Raw genomic sequence first — 8,998 nt, forward strand, 5'->3', positions numbered from 1 at the left:
ATAAATTTTTTAGGTGAGTGCGTTTTATAACAGGTCCATCTTTTTAATTTATATTTACTATTCTTATAATGGATTTTGAATTTTGTTTAATACATTAATTTTAATTCAAATTATTAAACAATTCTTAATTGACTTTTGTAATTAATAAGAATATCAACCTAATATACCAAAAAGAACATTATAAGTATCATATATTAATGTAAAAAAATACATATGTTATATATTTTCTTGCTTTGTTAAGGTAAACATTATCAACCTTTTCTTTTTACTAATTAAATAATTTATCTATAACTTGTCATGTGTTTAACCAGTAAAATTTAAGTATTGTTAATATTTATAAGTTATATATGTCAAAATATCATATTTCAGATGTTTTAATTTTGAAAAATAAACAACTTAACGCTTATATTTAGATATTGAAAAAAGAAAAATAAACATGTTATTCAGATATATGTATTTAAACCTAATTAAATTTTTGTTAAATTCAAACCCATTCAGATTTCAGACAAAAAAAAAAAAAAACACGCTATCTAAGTCCTATAAATAAATAAAAATACATAAATTATGTGATTTTAAAGGGTTCATTTCAGTTACAAGACAAAAGTTTGCTTTCAAATTATAGTTTAAGATATGTGTAATTTTATTTAATAATTGACTTTAAAAAAATAATTGTGCCTCAATTTTAAGCTTTTAAAAAATTATTAATTGTGATATATCTCAAATTAATATATTAATTAATTTATTATAAGGGTATAATAGTAATTAAAAATTAAAAATAAATTTACCGTTAAAACAAACAGTGTTTGTTAACGAAAATAGGGTTATAAGTCCTTTTTGAAACGTTGAGGAGTTTTTTATCTCTTTTCCTAAACGTTGGGGGGTTGAATGTCCTTTTCCCTAAAATAAAAGCAATCAACTTGCAAATTGAAAATTCTGCATTCCTAAACCAATGTCCAAACAGGGGTAAACATGTCTGCAAACATAAACAATAATCAAACACTGTCTGCAAAAGCATCTATCTGCGTTGTAAATTAGACCTGCTGGCGTGATATGGCGGAGGCTGCGGTGAACTTTGCTATAGAGACCTTGGGTCCTTTGCTTGTCGAAGAAATCAGATTGTGGGGAGGTGTTAGAAAAGAAGTTCAAAGCATCAAAAGCGAACTGGAGAGTCTCAGATCTTTCCTCAAAGAAGCGGATGCAAGGGCAGCAGTCGAAGAATTAGAAGGAGGCGGTGAGGAAAGTGTCAGAATTTGGGTGAAACAACTGAGGGATGAAGCTTATCGCATTGAAGATGTGATCGACGAGTACACACTCATGGTGGCAAAACTCCCTCATGGGAGTGGCCTCGTTAGTGTTCTCCATAGAATCAGTCGTTCCATAAAGAAGCTGAAGCTGCGGCGTGGAGTTGCTACTGAGATTCAAGATATCAAATCAACGCTTGCTGATATAAAGCGAAGGGGAGAAAGCTATGGATTCAGATCTATTGATGAACCATCGAGCAGTGGAACCAGAAATGTTATCCCACATGACTCTCGAGTTGGTTCCTTTTTCGTTGAAGATGATGAAGTTGTGGGCATCGAATCCATTAAAGATAAATTGATTGATTTGATGGGGAACGGAAGATCCGAACGTTCAGTGGTTGCTGTGGTGGGTGAAGGAGGACTAGGCAAGACCACTCTTGCCGGAAAACTTTTTAACAATGATGGTTTAAAAACTCACTTCAGTAGCCAGGCTTGGGTCACCGTTGGGAAAGAATACAACAAAAATGATTTGTTGAGGACAGTTATAAAGGAGTTTCACAGTTTCTCAGGGCAGCCTACTCCAGTGCAGACACACGACATGGAAGAGAAGGAGCTGATCAACGCGCTGAGGGACCACCTGAAGGACAAGACTTACATGGTTGTGTTCGACGATGTTTGGAAGATTGATTTCTGGGGAGACGCGGAGGATGCTTTACTTGATAACAAGCAAAGCAGCAGGATAATTGTCACAACGCGGCACATGAATGTCGCTAAGTTTTGCAAAACTTCTTCCCCTGTTCATGTCCATGAGCTTGAAACTTTGCATCCGAATGAAGCGTGGAAACTTTTTTGTAGAAAGGCGTTCGGACCAAGCCCCGGAGGCTCTTGCCCTTCAGAGTTGAGGGAGTTGTCCCAGGACATCCTTGCAAAATGTGGAGGTTTGCCTCTTGCTATTGTGGCAGTAGGTGGACTTCTTTCAACCAAGAACAGGGTTGTATCTGAATGGAAGAAATTGTTTGATAGGTTGGGCTCAATGTTAGGAAGCGATCCCCATCTAAAAGATTGCAACCGAGTTTTATCTGAAGGGTATTATGATCTTCCTCACCATCTCAAATCATGTCTTCTGTACTTTGGCTTATTTCCAGAGAGCTGCAAAATCAACTGTGCTAGACTCATCCGTTTGTGGATAGCTGAGGGCTTTGTCCAGTACAGCAAACGCCCCACATCTGAACAGGTTGCAGAAGAATACTTGAATGAGCTCGTTGACAGAAGCTTGGTTCAAGTTTCAGAGAGAGATATTTCTGGACGAGCTAGAATCTGCCAAGTTCATGATCTTATGCACGAGATCATCATCAGAAAAACTGAAGAATTCGGCTTTGGTCGTGTGCTGAACGGAGAGGACTTGAGTCGCTGCAGTAAAACTCGACGCATTACTATGCAGAGAAGTATTGATGATGGTGCTTTAGTGAGCATCAAGGACTCGAAGGTCCGTTCTGTTTTTCTATTCAATATAGATAAGCTGCCCGACTCTTTCATGAATGCAAGTATTGCCAATTTCAAGCTCATGAAAGTGTTGATGCGAGATTCCTGTTCTCCTCGTTCCACGACCAGGATCTCTGCTCGATCAACTTCACCAAGACCAGGAGGTCTCCTAGTAATGCTTCTTCTCCAGATGTCCCTGCACAAACAGATAAGTCAGAGCACGCCGGTTGTTCCCCCGGCGCAAACCCTCCGACGCTCAAGTCAGAAATGAAGGTTCAGGGAACGCTTGCCACAGGTCTTAGGGCTTTTTCGTGGTTTTTTTCTCTATCTCAAAAATGCCAACCCTTTTACCTTCGTTGGATGCCTTTTTTTATAGGCTTCCTCTGAATCTCCGTCTTTCTCTCTTTCTTCCACGGTATGGGACCTCAACTGCCGCGTTATGGGCAAACGTGGGATCTAGCGTGTTACGCCACGGTTCAGGGGAAAGCGTGGCTGTCATGGCTCTGTGAGACTTTGCGTGTTACGCCACGGTTCTGGGGAAAGCGTGGCTGTCATGGTTCTGTGAGATCTTGCGTGTTACGCCACGGTTCTGGGGGAAGCGTGTCTGTTGTGCCTAGATTCTCGTGCTGGGGAGCACGTCCTGCCAACTGCCGTCGACCGGGTCTCCTCGCCTCTTGACCTCTAGCCGGAATGGCCTTATGCCTTTTATAGGGAATTGGCCTTGCGGATGACAACATCGTGGACGAGCAGGATATCTCTGCTCTTGTTCTTCCGCGCACCAGGCTTTTACGGAACACCCCGGTTCGCAGAACTCCGCCACCAGATATCTGCTCGTCATTCCTGGTCTCGTCGACGTATTTATCCCAAACAGTATCTCTCCCAAACATCGGTCCCCCAGTTTCTGGTGTTGGGTAATGTAGTGGACCAGCAGTAGAAACTCGATAGTACTCGCTCGCGTGGGATTGGAAAAGGCTGCCAAGAGTCATGTCGCATTTAATTGCGGACGAGGTGACGTGGCAGAAATCCCGCCCTCCATTTGAATTTCAAACCGACGGTTACGAGATCCTCGGGATTCGGCGCAGTTATATGCCGGCAACCCAAGAGTTCGTCCTCATTTGGAAAGCCGGATCCTCTCGAACGGCATATTCACCATTCCCTCCGTCTCCGTCTCTGTTTCTCCGGCAAAGAAGTTCCGGCGCAAAGGCCCCATCCTTGCCTTTCTCCGATTGGAGCAGTGCTTCAGGTATTACCTCTCTCTCCTCGGTCTCGGATAGTTTATAGATAACTTCTTTTTTCTTTCGTTTGGGTAGTAGTTGGTGGCGTTGTGGTTAGATTTTAGGGAATGTCGAAAGGTAAAGAGAAGGTCATTGAGGTTGATGACGACGAGTTGGACTTCATACCTAGTCTGCTCGCTGACCCCGCTTTTGACCCCGGGATCCCCTTAGAGCCCATTAGGTCTAGTGTTGGTACTAGCGCCAGGAGGATGTCTCCCCAAACAACCTCCTCGAGCGACAGTAGCGATGAAGAAGGATATTCTGGATCGGAGAACACCTTGAGTGAGGGTCAAGGGGATGATTCTGGTGAGGCGTCCCCATCAGGAGCGCCGCGACCAGAAAGGAGGAGTAGAATAGGAGGTAGAGCCCTATCGCGGGACTACGCTATTGATTACATGACGTGCACGACCACGTTTGATGAGCTTGGGGACATTCGGCTGAGGTATAGCATCCCTGGTGAAATACTTCTCAAGGTCCCAGGAAAGAAGGATGCCCCCAGCCGCCCTCCTAGGGGATATGTTACCCTGTATCTGGACAGCTTTAAGTACGGGCTGAGGTGTCCCTTGCAACCTTACTTTGCCCGGATACTTAACGGGCTAAATCTGGCTCCTGGTCAGCTGAATCCCAATGGGTGGAGAGTGCTCTCTGGTCTGTTCATTTTGTGGGACAGATGTTGCCAAAGCGAGCCCACGGTTGATGAGGTGAAGCACCTGTACCAGCTAAAGAGCAGCCCCAAAGATGCCGGCTGGTACTACTTCCAATCTAGCACCAAGAGCAGGAAACCTATAACCGACCTCCCTACTGGTGGTGGCGGGAATTGGAAGAGAAAGTTCTTTTTTGCTGGGGGTCCGTGGGGTCAGGTCGCACAAATGGACGGGAGGGATTATCGGGTCCCACCCCGTTTCACGGTCCCAGGTTGCCTGCTTGCTTCAGATGCCTTGTATCCATACTTGTTCTTGTTTTATTGGCTTGTCTCTAACCAAGTGTCTTGTTTGTGTTGTAGTTTCTTGGGGTGTCCACTTCCCGCTCGGACCTGACCAGCTCAAACGGGTCGAGGCGGTACTGGCCAATTCCTGCTCGAGCCGAGAACTGTTAAGTACATACAACTTGCTCGAGTCTCGCTTGATACTTCCTGGCCATAGGATGGAGGATGCTGTGATGGCGGCTCTGACCCGAAAACGTTCTCGACCTCCAACCACGAAGAGGGACGAGAGTAAGGATGCCCCTACTGCAAAGCGGGCCAACATCGTGCAGCAGGCCCCACCCTTGAAGATTTTACCTCCTGCTCCTGTAACAGTTGGGGAAGCTAGTGGAGCAGCCACAGATCCCGCTACCTCTTCTCCTCCTGTCGGGCTTCGATCTCGCTTACCTGACAGCCGAGCAGAACCTCTAGTCCCTTACCTCAATGAGTTAGCTAAACTCGTGAGAAAGGAGGAGCTGGAGGACTTTGATGGCCGCACCTTGGGTGAGCTGGTGGGGGCCATTCAGCATAGCGCCTTCCACCTCAGCTGCATGACCACCTATTACAAGGCTAAGGTGGGCCGCTACGACCGGAAGATGAAGGGGGACATTCAGTCGGCGACCACCAGAGCTGACGCTGCCGAGAAGAAAGCAGGGGAGCTGAATCTCGAGAACCTGAAGCTGATAGAGCAAGAATCACTTGCTCAAGCAAAAGCCATTACCCTTGAGAAGGAGCTTACCAAGGTCAAGGAGGATCTGCAAAGGCAGAAGGCTATGTATGAGGCTCAGCTCGAATCTCTCCGCGACTCCCACCGAGCTCAGGTCGAGAACTACCGAGCTCAGGTCGAGAACCTGGAGAGGGAGGCCGACAACCAGTACGACCAGGGACTTCGGCATTCCTATCGTTGCATCATGGCCGTCCTCGGGAAGCAACACCCTGACCTGAAGATGGATGACCTTGCAGCTGGTGTTGCTCAGCATATGGATGAGGAGGCGGCCAAGGAAGATACCGAGGGGGTAGAGCCGATCGTGATCGAGGAGGAAAACTCTCCTCCTCGTTCAGTCCCTGCTGATGTTGGCGAGGCGAGCACCCCCCCGGATGCAACTGGTGATACCCCCCCCGCACCCGAGGAGGTCCAGCCGACCGATGCTGCTCGGCTCACTGATCCACCATATTTTTGATATGTTTCTTTTTGTATTGTAATGAACAACGTTTATGAAATTTATTCCCTCTGTTAGCCATTAACACATTAATAAAAAATGTTGTTGATTACTTTCTCGTGTTGTACTTATGAATTATTTTTCGTTTGAGAATCTGCTTGTCTTTGTCTCGACGAGCAGGTTCCGGCTTGGCTCATGGTTTTGCCACATGCCTTTGAAGATTTTTCAATGCCTGGGATTCGGTTCGCCATCGCGCGGTCGAACAGGTCCTGGCATGCTTGGCTTCTGTCTCGCCATAAGACAGGCTCTGAGATTTGGCGAGCCTTTGCATGCCTTAGGATTTTCTTCAAACGATTTGGATTCTGCTGCCTTCTCGTGGCCGAGCAGATCCTGGCATGCTTGGCTTCTGTCTCGCCATAAGACAGGCTCTGAGACTTGGCGAGCCTTTGCATGCCTTAGGATTTTCTTCAAACGATTTGGATTCTGCTGCCTTCTCGTGGTCGAGCAGATCCTGGCATGCTCGGCTTCTGTCTCGCCATAAGACAGGCTCTGAGACTTGGCGAGCCTTTGCATGCCTTAGGATTTTTTCGGTTTCAAGCGAATGGAATTCGTCGACGTTCCATTAATGGCAGGATTTGACTTACATGAAATTGTTCGGACATAAAACGTGAAAAATAAACGATAATGAACATGAGCAACAACGGTTTTCAAATGTGAACAAGTCTTACTGGAAGTATTTCCGGAGGTGTACTGCGTTCCATGGGCGTTTCACTTCGTGGCCGTCCGCGCGAACCAGCTTGTAAGCTCCGGGTCCCGCTATCTGCTTGACTCTATACGGCCCTTCCCAATTCGGTCCCAGCACTCCTTGAGTCGAATCTTTGGTGCTCTGATTCACTCTTCTCAGTACCCAGTCTCCGACTCTGAATTGCCGTATGTTCACCTTCTGGTTATAATACCGAGCAACCCTCTGTTGGTAAGTGGCTGATCGCTCGGCTGCTTGTTCCCTCCTCTCCGTTAGCAGATCAAGATTCAAACATATCTGCTCGTCGTTCTCCTGCTCATTGAAGTGCTCTGTCCGGTGTGTGGTCGTTCCTATCTCAGCCGGCACGACCGCTTCATGTCCGAAAGCCAAAGCGAACGGTGTCTCCCCAGTTGCGGTCTTGTGGGTTGTTCTGTATGCCCATAGCACACCTGACAGCTCGTCCACCCACGCACCCTTTTTTGCTCCGAGCCTGGTTTTCAGAAGCCTCTTGACGGTCTTGTTGGCTGCTTCTACTTGTCCATTCGATTGAGGGTGAGCAGGCGAGCAATACTTCAGTTCGATCCCGAGGTTCTGGCAGAAATCCCTGAAGCTGTGATTATCGAACTGCCTGCCATTATCCGTTACCAAGGCATATGGGATCCCGTATCGACAGACCAGGTTTCTCCACACGAAGTCTGTTGTTTTCTTCTCTGTGATCCTGCTAAGGGCTTCTACCTCTATCCACTTCGTGAAGTAATCTATAGCAACTATTGCATGTGTTGCTGCTCCTCGCCCCTTTGGCAATGGGCCGATCAGATCAATTCCCCATTGTGCGAATGGCCAAGGGGAGGCCATGGAGGTGAGCTTCTCTGGTGGTTGGTTAGAGAAGTTTGCAAAACTCTGGCAGCTTGCACAGCTCCTGGTCTTCCTTTGCGCGTCCTGGTGCATCGTCGGCCAGAAATATCCCTGTCTTAGAACCTTGTGGGCCAGGGACCTCCCGCCAGAATGATTTCCGCAAATTCCTTCATGTACTTCCCTCAGCACGTAATCTGCGTCGTCATCGTCCAAACACCGAAGGAACGGTAATGTATATCCTCGCCGATACAGTACCCCATCGATCATCGTGTATCTCGAGGCCTGAGCTCTAATCTTCCGAGCTCGCAGCTTATCTGGTGGTACGACCCCGTCTCTAAGGTATGAAACTATCGGGTCCCTCCACGAGCCTTTTTATTCTATCCGCAACACCCCCAAATTTTGCTCGATACTTGGGTGAGACTTCACTTCTAGGGGGACCGACTTTGGCATTTTTGGGTCGGCTACGGCTGCCATCCTAGCCAAAATGTCTGCTCGACTGTTCTGCTCCCTGGGGATTTGTATCACCTCCACTGCTTTGAACTTCCCCATCATCTGCCTGACTATCTTTAGGTACTGTTCCATCTTCTCCTCTCTTGGTTGGAATCTTTCACTGACATGATTCGCAACCAGCTGGGAGTCAGTTCTGATCTTAACTCTGTCTGCTTTCACGGCCCTAGCCAATTCCAGACCCGCTATCAAGGCTTCATATTCTGCCTGGTTATTTGTGGCTGCAAATTCCAACTTTACAGCATAAGAGATCTCCTCCCCCTCTGGGCCTTCCAGGACAATCCCTGCTCCTGAACCCCGCTCTCCTGATGACCCGTCCACAGATATCTGCCATACTTGAGTTTCGTCGTCGCCCATATCTGCGCCTTGTTGATCTAAGCATACTTCGGGCTCTGCGAACTCAGCTACGAAATCGGCCATTGCTTGGGCCTTTATCGCCGCGCGGGGTTTATAGTCTATGTCGAATTCGCTCAGCTCTACAGCCCACTTGACGAGCCGACCAGAGGCATCTGGCTTGTGCAGAATTTGACGTAATGGCTGGTTGGTTATTACCGAGACCGGGAATGCTTGAAAGTATGGCCTCAGCTTCCGAGCAGCAACCACAAGGGCAAGTGCCCATTTCTCCAACGGTGGGTATCTGGTCTCAGCGTCGAGCAGGGCCTTGCTGGTGTAGTATATCGGATACTGAACTCCTTCTTCCTCTCTCACCAGAACGGAACTGGCGGCCCGATCCGATACCGCCAAATACAGATTCAACTTGTCCCCATCCCTCGGTG

At 47.2% G+C, this 8,998-nt stretch overlaps 2 protein-coding genes across 2 annotated transcripts; both read left to right on the top strand.

Moving 5' to 3' along the window:
• The first annotated feature begins 1,040 nt into the window (after positions 1–1,040).
• On the top strand, positions 1,041–3,183 carry LOC112100728 (putative disease resistance RPP13-like protein 3). Its single transcript, XM_024190025.1, has 3 exons — positions 1,041–2,830; positions 2,932–2,996; positions 3,100–3,183. Exons 1-3 carry the CDS (start codon positions 1,051–1,053, stop codon positions 3,181–3,183), a joined length of 1,929 nt encoding a protein of 642 aa, XP_024045793.1. The 5' UTR covers positions 1,041–1,050.
• Positions 3,184–4,065: 882 nt separating this feature from the next.
• On the top strand, positions 4,066–6,139 carry LOC112100729. The gene is made up of 2 exons (XM_024190026.1): positions 4,066–4,645; positions 5,001–6,139. The coding sequence occupies exons 1-2, from the start codon at positions 4,066–4,068 to the stop codon at positions 6,137–6,139; spliced, it is 1,719 nt and encodes a 572-aa protein (XP_024045794.1).
• Positions 6,140–8,998: the final 2,859 nt, after the last annotated feature.

Source organism: Citrus clementina, unplaced genomic scaffold, assembly GCF_000493195.1.
Source record: "Citrus clementina cultivar Clemenules unplaced genomic scaffold, Citrus_clementina_v1.0 scaffold_209, whole genome shotgun sequence".
Classification (NCBI taxonomy): domain Eukaryota; kingdom Viridiplantae; phylum Streptophyta; class Magnoliopsida; order Sapindales; family Rutaceae; genus Citrus; species Citrus x clementina.

Excerpts from the sequence above, each read along its gene's own strand:
- LOC112100728 (XM_024190025.1), top strand. The coding sequence starts at position 1,051 with ATGGCGGAGGCTGCGGTGAACTTTGCTATAGAGACCTTGGGTCCTTTG. Across the intron at positions 2,831-2,931 it reads AGTGTTGATGCGAGATTCCT|ATAAGTCAGAGCACGCCGGT; the intron begins GTTCTCCTCGTT and ends CTGCACAAACAG. Across the intron at positions 2,997-3,099 it reads CGCTCAAGTCAGAAATGAAG|GCTTCCTCTGAATCTCCGTC; the intron begins GTTCAGGGAACG and ends CTTTTTTTATAG.
- LOC112100729 (XM_024190026.1), top strand. The coding sequence starts at position 4,066 with ATGTCGAAAGGTAAAGAGAAGGTCATTGAGGTTGATGACGACGAGTTG. Across the intron at positions 4,646-5,000 it reads TGGGTGGAGAGTGCTCTCTG|TTTCTTGGGGTGTCCACTTC; the intron begins GTCTGTTCATTT and ends TTTGTGTTGTAG.